The sequence below is a fragment of the Sapajus apella genome, unplaced genomic scaffold, assembly GCF_009761245.1.
Source record: "Sapajus apella isolate SASKATOON/1434 unplaced genomic scaffold, GSC_monkey_1.0 scaffold49, whole genome shotgun sequence".
In the NCBI taxonomy this organism is placed as follows: domain Eukaryota; kingdom Metazoa; phylum Chordata; class Mammalia; order Primates; family Cebidae; genus Sapajus; species Sapajus apella.
Genome location: NW_022436989.1, coordinates 3,075,548 through 3,089,185, shown reverse-complemented (window position 1 = coordinate 3,089,185; position 13,638 = coordinate 3,075,548). Strand labels below are relative to the sequence as shown.

The following is a 13,638-nucleotide window of genomic DNA, read 5'->3' as shown; positions in this document are numbered from 1 at the left end:
CTGCGGTTTTTGTGGCTTTCTGGCCCAAATGGACCTGGGGAAGACCCAAGGACAATGCTTGTGTTATATGGGAACACTGACCCCAGGAACCTGAGTCCTGAAGACCGTCCTAGTGGCCCAGACAAGTTTACTTCCAAGCAGGTCTCTGCATAGGTTGGGTCCCCAGCTATAGCAAGAGGGGCAGAAGTTGAGACTAGACCCTTTCGGAATCTGCTCTGGGAAGGAGGCTGATGGGCCTTTCTCATTGGCTGAGACAGGCCCGTGTTACCCAGCAAGTCTCTGTACAACTGGAGTCGTTTCTTACCCATACCAGGAGGAGCTAGATCCAAGACCGGGCCTCTTCAGGTCTGCTATGAGATGGAGGCTGGCATGCCTGCCACATTGGCTGAGATGCGCATGCATCTTCTAGTAAGTCCCTGCATAGACAGGATAGTTCCCCAGCTATCATCAAGAACTGGAGTAGAATCCGGGCCCTCGTAGGAACTCCTGTGAAGACAGATACCAAAGGGCTCAGTCTCGGCTCAGAGGGGTGTGTGTCACCCAGCAAGTTCCTGTACAGATAGAATAGTTACCGGACTGCAGAGAGAGGGTCTGGAGCTATGACTGGGCCCTCTTGGGATAGAAGCTGGAGAGCCCAGTCTTGTATCTGAAGGCGTGTTTCCCAGGAGGACACCGCATCAGTAGACAGTTCCATGACTGCAGCGGGAGGTGCTGGACAGGGCTCCCTGCAGGTCTCAGCACAAATGGGATAGTTCTTCCACTGTCTTCAGGCTCTTTTGTCTAATATTGGTAGATCCACTCCAACTCTTATGGTTGCTGTTTGCCTTATCTACACTTATATGTTTATTTACATTTGAAGTGCATTTCTCATAGGGAGCATATAGTAGAGCCTCACTTTTTAATCCAATGTGATGATTTTTGCCATTGAATAAGGGTACTGTAGACTATTTACATTTAATATGATTATTGATACAGTTTGGTTCGGAATATTACTGTTCTGTTTCCTATTTGTCCCATCTGATCTTTGTCCTCTTTTTTATCTGCCTTCTTTTGGATTTATTAAACATTTAAATGGTTCCAATTTCTATCTTTTGCTGGTTTATTAGCTGTTGCTTTTTATTGTTTATTGCTTTAGTGTTCATAATACATGTTTAAGTTACCACAATCTAATTTCAAGTGATATTATGGCCCTTCTATAAGGAATAAAAACCTTACGATAGTGTAATTCCATTCCTCTCCTCTGACTTTTGTGCTACTGTAATCAAGTGTTTTAATTTTACGTGTGTCATTCACACATCACATTGTGATTTTTGTTTTAACAATTATCTTTAAAAGAGATTTAAGTAATAAAAATTACACAGTTACCCATGTGGTTATCATTTCCAAATCTCTTCATTCCTTTGTCTATATTCCTTGTGTTTTTTGCTTATGGTAAATTCTTTTAGAGTTTTTAAGTCCAAAAATATCTTTATTTCCCTTTTGTTTTGGAGTAATACTTTTGCTGGATGTATATTTCTAACTTGACAGTTTTTAGTAATTTTAAAACATTGCTCCACTGTATTCTCACCTGCATTATTTCCAGTGAGAAATCTGCCATCATCCTTATCTTTGTTCCTTTATATGTAATGTGCTTTATTTTCCTGTGGCTTTTTTCAAGATTTGTCTTTATTTCACTGGTTTTGAGCAGTTTGATTATAATATGGCTTGATGTAGTTTCTTTATTTCTGCTTGGGGCTCACTTAGCTTTTTGGATACATGGGTTTATGACTTTCATTAACTGTGGGGAATTTTTAGCCATTATTTTTCTCAAATATTTTATTTGTATCATACTCTGTGTCTTCTCCTTTAGGAGCTCCAATTACAGATATTTGGACACTTAAAGTTGCCCTACAGCTCTTTTTCTGTTTTTTGTTTTTTTTTTTTTTTGTGAGTATTTTTTTTTTAATTTTCCCTGTAAATTTTATTCTGAGTCATTTTATTGCTAGATCTTCAAATTTGCTGTTTTTTCATTCTGCAGTATCTAATCTGCCATTAATCTCATCTAGTGTTTTTTTTTTTAATCTTATATATTGTAGTTTTTATCTCTAGAGGTTCCATTTTGTGTCTTTTTAAATATATATTACATGTTTCTACTTCACTTTTTGAACATTTGAAACACAGTTGGAATAACTTTTACTAAATAGCTGTTTCTGTCAATTCTAACATCTATTCTAGATGTTGGTTGGTTGGTTTCAATGATCTCTTCATTATGGGTCTCATTTTCTTAAGTCTTTACATGCCTGGTTGGTTTTTATTGAGGGTTGAGGGCTGGATATCTTTGTACTTTGTAAATATTCTTAAGTTTTGTTTTAGGATATAGTTGCGTTACTTGGGAACAGTTTGATCTTTTTTTTTTTTTTTTTTTGCTTTTAATATGTATAACGTGGGATCAGGTCCATGCTCAGTCTGTGGCTAAGTATGGGAAATACTTCTGGGTATTCAACCCAATGCCCTGCGAATCTTGAAGTTTTCCAGACTGGCTGTTAGGAAGTGGCACTATTCCTGGCTCTATGTGAGTGCCGTGCAGCACTATCTCCAGTCTTTTTAGGTGGTTAATTTCTGAGCCTTGAAAATAGTTTTCTCACATGAATGTTGTGTTAGTCCCTTTTGCATTGCTGTAAAAGAACACCTGAGGCAGGGTAGTTTCCAAAGAGGTTTATTTTGCTCATAGTTCTGCCGGCGATGCAAGAAGCGTGGCACCAGCATCTGCTTCTGGTGAGGCCTCAGGAAGCTTCCGATGATGGTGGAGGGTGAAAGGAGGGCAGGCATGTCACATGTCACATGTCACATGGCACGAGAGGGAGCAGGAGAGAAAGTGGGGAAGGCGACAGCCTCTGTTAAACAACCAGCTTTTGCATGAACTTGAAGAGCAGGAACTCACTCATTACCATGGGAAGGGCACCAAGTGTTCACGAGGAATCCACCCCCAAGACTCAAACATCTCCCACCAGGCCCGTCTCCAACACTGAAGATCACATTTCAGCATACGGCCTGTGTCCTCAGTGTTGGACCCTGGTGGGAGGTGTTTGGGTGATGGGGGTGAATGGCCCATCTCCAACATTGAGGGTCACATGTCAACAGGAGATATGGAGGACACGGACATCTAAACTATATCAGATGTGCTCCCAGTCCTCAGCTGAGCCCTTGAGGGTCCTCCTGCAGATCTCTGGAGTTCTCTCCTCAGCAGCAGTCTGTCTTGTAAATTGTTGGCACCTTGGTCTCCCTGAACTTCAGCAGTGGATGTGCTCATGGGCAACTTACTTAACTTTTCGGAACTGTAATTTTCTCATCAACAAAGAAAGGATAATAGTATTGAGCTTATGATTTTATCATGGGAGCTGAATGAGACTGGTGTTTGTGTACCGCCTGGCACTTGGCAGATACTCAGCAAATATTTGGGTCTTCCCTGTCTGCACCTCGTTGTTTCTTCCTGATTTTTGCCTTGGGTTTGCAACCCGATTCCTGGCTGAGCTTTGGGTTGGGTTCTGTGAAATGATCAACCAAAGCAGGTAATCACTCAGGAGCCATTCAGGTTTTAACCTGATGAGTTTCAGAATTCTGCTGTTCAAGTGACATTCGGGGAGAAACGTATCCTCCTTTAATTAGACATCGATTTTCTCCGAAATCTCATTCAGTCCAGCCTACAAGGATCATCCGGACTCATTTGTTTGCAGTATGAATGTCGCGGACTCTAGAAGGTCTGGCGTGTGGGGGAAGAATCTGCGAGAACCAGCGCTTCCGGAACCCAGCCTGGCTCTGCTGGCGTTTCCTACTGGGTCGTGAACTTCAACCTTTTCCGTCCCCTTTTCATTGTTCCTCAGATTTCCCAAGGAGCTGCATGCAGAGCAGATGAGTGTCAGAACGTAACCACTTCTCTTTTGTCTTCTCTCCCGTGGTAGTGTCTGGAGGTCGCAGTCGTCTGCATCTCATCGATCTCGGCAGCTGTGTGAAAGCACTTAGCAAAAATCGGGACGGAGGCTCAGGGCTGTGCCTCTCACTGTCTGCTCTGGGCAATGTCATCCTGGCACTCGTCAATGGCAGCAAACACATCCCATACAAGTAAGTGACTCTTCTACTCAAAGAAGGCGGCGGGGTCAGCCTGGTGTGGGACGCTTGGTTCGGTGCCATCTCTGAGGTGTGCCACAGAGGGACAGTCTGGATTTCATTACAAGTTCAGTGCCAGAGGTCAGCCTTGGCTAACAGCTGTGTAACAGATGATTTTCCAAATTCAAAACTTTTGGAAATACTGAAATCTATTCCAGTTCTGACTTTAGGCTGCTCAAATGAGAGGAAGTAGGAAATTGTCTCAGTCGAGGTCTCCACTTGCCACTGAAGATCATTGTCACCGTAATAAAGAGGCATCTGTTTCATATTGATGAGAGTGAGGGAGAAGCCTGGCTCACCCTTGGGGGTAGGGCCACCAGACTTAGCCAAAAGAATGTATAGGATATCCAGCATGTTTGAATTTCAGATAACCAGCAAATAAGATTGCATTGTAAGTATGCGCTTCTACATTGCACGGGGCACTCCTGGCATCACGTATTGTGTCTGGCAACCCTACCTAGGGCGCTTAGAAAGCTTGGGAAGCTACCACCCACCTTCCCATGCAAATGTCCATTGACTTCCAGGATCCCTCCCTCTCTTTATTACTGCCCCAGGACAGTCACATTACAGCCGCTCCTATGTCTGGCAGAGACAAAGCCACTCTTCACCACCGTCACCCCAAATCAGTGTTGTCATTGGACAGTGTGGTGGGCGCTTGGATGGCTGTCCAGGCTCCTTCCAAGGCCCAGCAGAGCCTCGTACCAGCTGCGTGAGCGTCCATTCTTCTAAAATGAGGGCTAGAGCTGCATATGTTGCTTACATCACAGACACAGAAGGCTCAACATGATAGAACATGTATACACGTGTATTATACTTCTGACCAGTAACCAATGATGAAAGTCTGGTTAAACCTCTCTGGTCAAGCCTGTCCTCACCTATTGAAATGGAAAAAACACTGACCTTATGGAGTTGCTGTGAGGATTAACTAAATATATGTAGATTCATGGTTTATCTGTAAAAATCCTACAAAATGTAAGTTACCATCATGTGGGAGGAAAAAGTCAGGCAGTGCATTCTGTCATTACCGAGATTCAGCATTGCTGGAGTTTCCCTTTTCCTCTGCCCTCTGTCGCTGCCAGACCCCCCAACAAATATACTGTGAGTTCCTTTTTTACCAGGAGACCATTACTGGACTGACTTTAGGCGCTTAAATGGTGATTATAATCCTGTCCATCTCAACTCTTGAAATTTGCAAATCCTAGTTGGATAAACACAGAAATGGTTTTCCCAGCTCTCCTAACAACCCTTTTCTATGGGGAAATTTCGAGTTGAAGAATTGTAGAGTTCCATTTGATGTCATTTCTGTAGTTGAAGAAATTCAACTTGTGGGGGGAAAGGGCAGGGGAGGGAAGCCGCTGGAGTTGGAAATGAGGGGAAGTTATTGGCTCTTACTGGTTTCCATAAAAGGAGAATCGGGTCTGTTAATGCCGTGACTTCATAGATCGTGATGTAGATAAAATTCCAAATTGCGCCTTGTTAGGGGGTCGTCGATTACATATTTTACTTATAGCTTTTACAGTTTCTGCAGGGCGACATGCTTTTATGATCTCTCTAAGTAGCTGTTGAATTGACAGTGGGAAAGATGAATGTAAACATATGAAATTATTTTTAATTTAAATGAACTAACTTCCTTTTAGTTAGAGTTGGGTTTTATTATAAATGGGTAGGGAAATGTTACAAATTCTTTCATGGCCCAGCGTGGTGGCTCATACCTGTATTCCCAGCACTTTGGGAGGCGGAGGCGGGCGGATTGCTTGAGCCCAGGAGCTTGAGACCAGCCTGGGCCACGTGGAGAAAACCTGTCTCTATAAAAATCAGCTCTGCGTGGTGTTGCATGCTTGTAGTCCCAGCTACTCGGGAGGCTGACGCGTTGCCTGAGCCCAGGAGCCAGAGGTGAGTTGAGATCACGCTACGGCACCAGCCTGGGCAACAGTGTGAGACCCCATCTCAAAAAAAAGTTTGGATTTACTGTTGAAGCCTCTTGTTAATTATGCATATTTTTAACAACAGCTGGCCACTTGCCCTCCCGGGTGACACACTCCCAGTCCCTGCAGACAGCTGCCTGCCTTCATTCCTGGAGTCCCTTCCTTCTATTCAGGCACTGAGAGAATGATCATTAAAGTGTTTCTGTGTCTCAAGTAAGCACAGACTAACATCCATGCTGTATCATCACAAGACCCAGTCCTGGAGCCGTCCCGTGGCCTGGTTGGGCTCTTGGTCACAGGGATATAGACCATCACCAGCTGCCCTAGCCCTGCTGTGCCTCACACCTCATGGAGACCTTGCTGGGCCGCCTGGTGCCGGAAACATGGTGGCCTGGCCATGCAGCCAGCGCCGTCCTCCCCGCAACATCCACCGGCCGGTGCATTTGTTCCATCATCCCTCCGTGTCCTTAACGTCCTTTATTGTGTGTGATCCTGAAAAGACCCTTGCCATAATGTTTTCCCCAGCCTGGCCACCGCCTAGGTTCGATATTTGGCATCTGCAAATTTACATTTGCAAAGTGATTAGTCCACTAGAAACTGTCCTCTTTTGAGGTACAGGAAGATAAGGCGATGCACTCAAGTCACCCAGCCGGTGGGTGGCAGGATCAAACTGCCTCCTCCTCACAGCTTCAGAGGCCCTGACAGCCCCCGCCGCCCTGCAGACCCAGCCCCCTTCTCTGCAGGCTCTGTAATGCAGGCGCTGCCTATGCTCAGCACAGCAGGGGAGCCCAGCACAGCAGGATAGCCCCGGCTTCTTTTATCAAGTCCGTGAGCACTCTGAAGCCACATTAGGCGGTGTTTTGTTAGCTTTCAGAGTGTCAAACCTTGTCTTTGCCATGGGTTCCTTAGAGAAGGGGAAGCTTCCTACACGTTTGGCTTCCTCTTACTCCTCCTGCTCACCTACAAGGGGAAAAACATCAAAAACGAAATTCTGCATTCTGTCCCCTCGCCGCCCCTCCGAAACACAGACACCCCGCTACCTCCTCGCCTGTCTCCCCAGGCAGCTCTGTGCTTGGCACCTGCGCAGCACGTGCTTGCTTCTGGGAAATTCGCTGGAATGTGCACAGAGGGCTGTAGCCTGCCTTCATTCCTCCCCTTCACTGTATCAGACTATTTGTCACGTGAGCAAGCTGGAGTGAGTCTGGATTCATTACCCGTCCCAGGTTCTCCCACAGGACTCCTCCGTGTGCGCCGATTGGTTCTGACTTTGCAAATGATATTGCCCTTGAAGATGCAAGAGGCGCGGAGCAGATTCCTGACCTCAGCTGTTCGGTGATCCTAAGCAGTGGGACCGTTCAGGAAAGCATGCAGGGAGGGCAGGGAACCTCCAAGGGCTCCACCCGCGTCAGTTCTGCGCTGACAGGCTGCACAAATTCCTCTCTAATTTTTGGGAGCTTCCATGTCCAGGGAACCCTGCCCTCATCCGAGCATTTTGACAGTGCATTTGCACATTTTCTCTCACCATTCATTTGTTACGGTCATTTGCTATTCCTTTCCGCTCTTGGCAGCAAGGTGCAAGGAGTCTTCCTATTTAATGGATGTGACTTCTCAGGCTGAACCCAGTGTCCCAGGCACATACCACCGGAGCGGGCCCCCAGAAGGGCCACCCCAAGGATCTGTCAAGGTGAACTGGGCTCAGGCTAAAGGGTGTTATGTCCCAGCTCATCTGAAGGACCACAGCCTTTCTAGATGCAAATTCTAACCATGACCCAATTCTCTCAAAATAGAATTTCTGGTTCTCTTCGATGTGGCCTTGTCAAGAGCACAGACCCTTAGGAAGTACACCTGTCAGACAGGGCTCCTACAAGCCTTGAGGCCTTTACCTTCATTTATGACTGTCACTCCTCATGGAGAAAGAATCCCTTTAATGGGTCATGGGACCTATTTGCTTATTTGCCAACAGGGTGTTTCTAAATAGCAGTTAGTTGTTGTCTTGGCTGCCTTTAACAAGAGCTCAGGGAAAGTCATCCTGGGACCCTCTCATGTCGCGTCTGTCTGAGATGCTTCTCCCCGTCATCTTGAACAATGGTCCTCCTAACCATCCCATGGTGGACATGATGCCCGGCTCCTCCCTCTTCCGGGCACGGTCTGTGCTCCAGACCCAGACCTAATCCTTTTTTGTCGAGATCCATCACTGAGGCACATTGGGTTTCAGCAGCCGTGCTGAGCTCGCCGCCTCCTCTCTCTGGTGGAGTCAAGGGAGCAGGCGGGTGGAGCCTGAGGCATTTGTGATCCCGAGCTGCAGGCCTCCAGCAAACACCGCAGGCAGCGACCGCTTCCGGAAGCCTGAGTCCCACAAAAGCCATGAGGACGCCCACCCTCAGGGGCTGTGATGGGAACTCTCTTCCTCCTAAGGCCCTAGAGAGGAGTCAGAACCAAGGCCATCTTTAAGCTCGTAGCATCGCGGCACAGCAGTTCATTCAAACCACAGGCAGCCGTGGGAGCTCAAGTTGAAGTCAGTGACTTGAAAGGGACCCTGAGTATTTACCCAAAGGATTGTAAATCACTCTACTATAAAGACACGTGCACACGTATGTTCATTGCGGCACTGTTCACAATAGCAAAGACCTGGAGCCAACCCAAATGCCCATCAAAGATAGACTGGATAAAGAAAACGTGGCACATATACACCATGGAATACTATGTGGCCATAAAAAAGGATGAGTTCTTGTCCTTTGCAGGGACATGGATGAAGCTGGAAACCATCATTCTCTGCAAACTGATACAGGAACAGAAAACCAAACAGCGCATGTTCTCATTCATAAGTGGGTGTTGAACAATGAGGATACATGGACACAGGGAGGGGAACATCACACTCTGGAACCTGTCGGGGGAAGAGGGGGGCTAGTGGAGGGATAACAGGGGATCAGGGGATAGGGGAGGGGATGGCGTTAGGAGAAGTAATGTAGATGACGGGGTGATGGATGCAGTCAACCACCATGGCAGATGTATACCTATGTAACAATCCTGCATGCTCTGTACGTGTACCCCAGAACTTAAAGTTTATAATATTAATAATAATAGAAAGGGAATGAGCCTTCATAAGTAGAGGCAGCTTTTTCAAAATGTGAGCACCTCTTCTCATCCAAGAGAGGGTGGGGTGCCGGCACCTGCGGTGGCACTTGGGGCAGCAGGCCCAGCATCTGCAGGAACCTCAGAACGAGCCTCTCTGAAGGATGCACATCCCCCTTCCTTGCCTCTTGCCTGGAGAAGCGCTTCCTCCTAGATCCCATTTGGGGTTATCTTCTGCCTTCTCAGAACTGGAGACTCAGTGTGCAAGGTCTGGGAAGCTGGGGAAAGGGGATCAAGATTGCCATTAGCTAGAGCGGGGTCCCCAACCCCCAGGCCACAGACTGGTACAGGTCCATTAGGAACCGGGCCGCACAGCAGGAGGTGAGCAGTGGGCAAGTATTACCTCTGAGCCCCGCCTCCTGTCACATCAGTGGTAGCATTAGGTTATCATAGGAGGCCGGGCGCGGTGGCTCACGCCCATAATCCCAGCACTCTGGGAGACCGAGTCGGGTGAATCACGAGGTCAGGAGATCGAGACCATCCTGGCTAACATGGTGAAACACCATCTCTACTAAAATATAAAAAATTAGCCAGGCGTGGTGGCGCGTGCCTGTAGTCCTAGCTACTTGAGAGGCTGAGATGGGAGAATTGCTTGAACCCAGGAAGCAGAGGTTGTGGTGAGCCGAGATCGCACCACAGCACTCCAGCCTCGGCAACAGAGCAAGACTCCGTCTCAAAAAAAAAAAAGATTATCATAGGAACTTTGTGCTATTGTGTGAGCTGTTGTGAACTGCACGTGTGAGGCATCTGGGTTGCATGCTCCTTATGAGAATCTAATGCCTGATGATCTGAGGTGGAACAGTTTCATCCCAAAACCATTCCCTACTCCCATCGGGTCCGTGGGGGAAATCGTCTTCCACGAAAGCTGTCCCTGATGCCACAGAGGTTAGGCACTGCTGAGTGACAGCATTCAATTCCCCGTCTCACACAGGAGAGGAAAGGCTGCTTCCTCTGGACTCGGACCATGAAATTAAACAGATATTTGCCAGGAAAAATGTGAAGGAGTATCAGTTCTCCAGATTTGCTTAGGAGAGCATGAAATAGGGAGAAGCTCATGTATGAATCTGTGTGTGTGTGTGTGTGTGTGTGTGAGAGAGAGAGAGAGAGAGACGCATGTTTAATCTCCTTTAAATGTACGTTAATGCTGTATTATCTCCCCTGATTTATGGGGACACCAATTTAGAACCATTTGCACAAACTCCAGACACCAGTTTAGAGCATTCCCTGTTTAGAAATAAAATAACCAAAGTCTCAGGTTGCCAGGCAACTGCAGCAATGGTGACTCTTCGTATTGCTGCCTTAGAAATACTCATTTTTATAAATGTCAGTGACGGTCAGGATGCGGAGGACGTGAGTTGGGAGCGTGGCGGGGACACCGATCCCCTTCCTGTGCGATGTTCGCATTCCCATTCGCTTTTTCCCTCTTAGCTCTGTTTGCTCCCTTGATTGGCAGTATCTTCCTATTTAGAGATCTCCAGAGATTGTTATTGTTTTCTTAAGAGTTGACGCAGAAGCTGACACTGAATTAATTCTTCCAGGCTCATTATGGAGCCACGCCAGTCACTCAGGGGGAGATGACACCGGCTGGGGACGGCTGGAGTCACAAGCGCTGGGTTCAGGCTTTGGTTGTTTGGCCAGTGGTTTGACACAGGAACTCTACACATCGTCGTGTTCATTCTCAAGAGGACCACGTTCTGGCCGTCTCAGAGCGGCGCTGAATTGGAAACAGTGTCAGGCTCCCAGCTCAGCCATCACCTCGCGGCAGCAAAGCCACAGCTTATGTTTTTTGTGTGTCCACCGCAGCAGCCGCTGTGGCGTACTGAGACATGACGCCTCAGGGCTGGGTAGAAATAGGAAGGCATCTTCCTTTCCCTTTTGGCTTTTCAAGTTTATCTTCTTTTATGTCTAATGTTTGAGGTTATTATTAATCAAGCTCTTTCCAAATTCTGAACCATTGATCAAATAGATACAAGAGTATGATTGGGAATGAAAAGCCTGTGTGTGCTTCATCGTAGGGGAGTCGAAGGAGGATTTCTTCCGCCCATCCACAGACAGACGCCAGGGCTCCGGGAAGGGTAGATAGCCCCTTACTTAGACCCCATGGCTGAGTGGAGGAGAGAACGTGTGTCCTGCAGTGGAGGGACAGACAGACGTCCTGCGCTGTCACAGCCAGCCTCAGCCGTCAGACCTCCTTCCTTCCTCCCTGGGAGGAAGTGAATACAAGGGCACCACTGAGAGCGGAAACTGTCTTAATCTTGCCTACAGGGTCGAAGTTCCTGATTCATGGATCCATTAGATCACAGGGAGAAGGAGAAAATGATTTCTAGTACGTTTTTCCTGGCACTTCAGCTACATGGAAGGTCATTAGCATGGTGCATAAATGAGCCCCAGGTGAGAGTGTCTCACACTGTGACTGCCACAGCTCAGGGCATTGCTCCTGCTGTGCCTCACGAGCTGTGCTAAATGCATCACGATGTTTAATTCTGACAACTGTGACATGGGTGCTGTCATAATCACACTGGTATCACAAATGGGGAAACTAGATGCAGAAAGGTCGAGCATCGTGTTCAGGTTCACAGCTAACAGGCAGCAGGGCCTCCCTGCCTCCCAGCTTGTCACCCCCACTGAGTAAGTGGTGCTCAGGCAACACTTGTTGTGGTAACAAATGTCACAGGACAGAGGATCAAACATACCAGCAAGGCTTGCATATGTGTCATTGATTAAAGCACAGCCCGGGCACAGTGGCTCACACCTGCAATCTGAGCACTTTGGGAGGCCTAGGCAGGAGGATCGCTTGAGCCCAGGAGTTAGAGACCAGCCTGAGCAACATAAGGAAGCCTCATCTCCACAAAAAAAATTTCCACAATTAGCTGGGCATGGTGGCTTACACCTGTGGTCCAAGCTACGTGGGAGGCTGAGGTGGGAGGATCGCTTGAACCCAAGAGGCTGAGGCTGCAGTAAGCTACGATCATGTCATTGTACTCCAGCCTGGGCAACAGAGCAGACCTTGCCTCTAAGTGGAACGGTGGATGAATGCGTGCACAGATCCCAGGGGTAGGGCTGCTGGCCGCCAATTCACACAGGTCAGTCTCCCGGTCTCACCTGTTTCTGTGACTGCTGAGCCAGGGTGACGGCTGGATACCTGTGGTGATGAAGAATGTGAAATACAATAGGTGAAAAAGGAAAGAAATCTTCCTTTCAGGACCCAAGCTAACTTGTCAGGGCTAAATCAAAACTACCAAGTAAGAATGTAACAATGGGGGTGGGGGATGGGGTAAAAAATAAAATCAAAAAGAATGTAACCAGCAGTGAGACCCTCCTGCCTTAGACCCTGTGTGCAGGCCAGGAGGGAGATGAGAAGGCACCCCAAGCTCAGGCAGTGGCTGTCAGTGGGGCCGACAGTCTGGGTCCCACGTTCTGGGCACCACTGACGGAGGGCATCCTCTCAGAGAGTCTCCATCTATTTCATGAATCTTTAAAAAATATATATATAATCTTTCTCGTCAAAGATTCTGAAAGTTCATAGAGGCACTTCACAGGCCCCACTGAAGGGAAAAAGTCTCTGGCTGGCTGCAGGACCCCCACGAAGGCCTCCTCATTTATCTGGGGCAACTCCTGTGTGAGAAGCGTGACCATTTTGCACACTAGAGAACCAGACACTGGACACAGCCCCTGATAAGACCCTCCCATCTCCCTCCCGCCACGACGGTGCCTCCTGGGCCTGCAGAGGCATTCCTGAGTGAATCGGTGAGGTCACAGCAGGAGAGCTCCTCATCCAGGCTGTGCCTTGAAGCTTTGCCGAGTACCAGAGAGATAAGGAAGAGGCAAGCAAGAGGTGAGAAGGATCCGGAGGAGAGGCCGGTGAGGCTGAGGAACGTCGGCAGAGCAGCGATTCTCAAGCTCTCTCCTTCTCTTGTCGCGTTCATTCTCCACTCACGCTCAGCTGTGTTCTCCGGAGTTTGCCATCGTCTGTCCTTTACATGCCTGAGCCATTCACAGCTGTCCTGTCATTCCCTGCGTTGATATAGAGATGATCCAACACAAATCATGACAAACGACCAAGCCAAATGCAAGGCTCCAGATCCACAGCTAATTGTTATCTTTAATGATGACTAATCATCGTATCGCAAGTTGTGTGGTAACCAGAGAGAAAACAGCCAAAGAAGGAGGGCTTTAGGTTAGTCTGGGGACAGTGCGGAGAGCGAGATGCCCTGGGGCACCCACAGGGGGCTGGGATTATTCAAGGATGGCTTGATTTAGGCACAATTAGGTGTTGGACAGGATGGCGCATACAGATGAGTTGGGGATTAATTCATTAAAAATCTGTCTTGAACATTAATAGAGCTTCAGTCAGAGTATCCAACCATAAATTCTCACCTGTTTCACAACTGGTTCAGGCCCAATTGAGCATTAACAGATTATTTTTTGTTCATGCAAA

The 13,638-nt window shown here is 47.6% G+C and overlaps 1 protein-coding gene across 2 annotated transcripts in view; it reads left to right on the top strand.

Moving 5' to 3' along the window:
* KIF26B (kinesin family member 26B) overlaps positions 1 to 13,638 on the top strand; it is a 557,329-nt gene that overhangs the window by 490,332 nt on the left and 53,359 nt on the right. For both annotated transcript variants that reach the window (XM_032242194.1, XM_032242195.1), the window contains one exon: positions 3,939 to 4,098. In XM_032242194.1, coding sequence (XP_032098085.1) covers positions 3,939 to 4,098 — 160 coding nt within the window. The remainder of the gene's footprint in view (positions 1 to 3,938; positions 4,099 to 13,638) is intronic.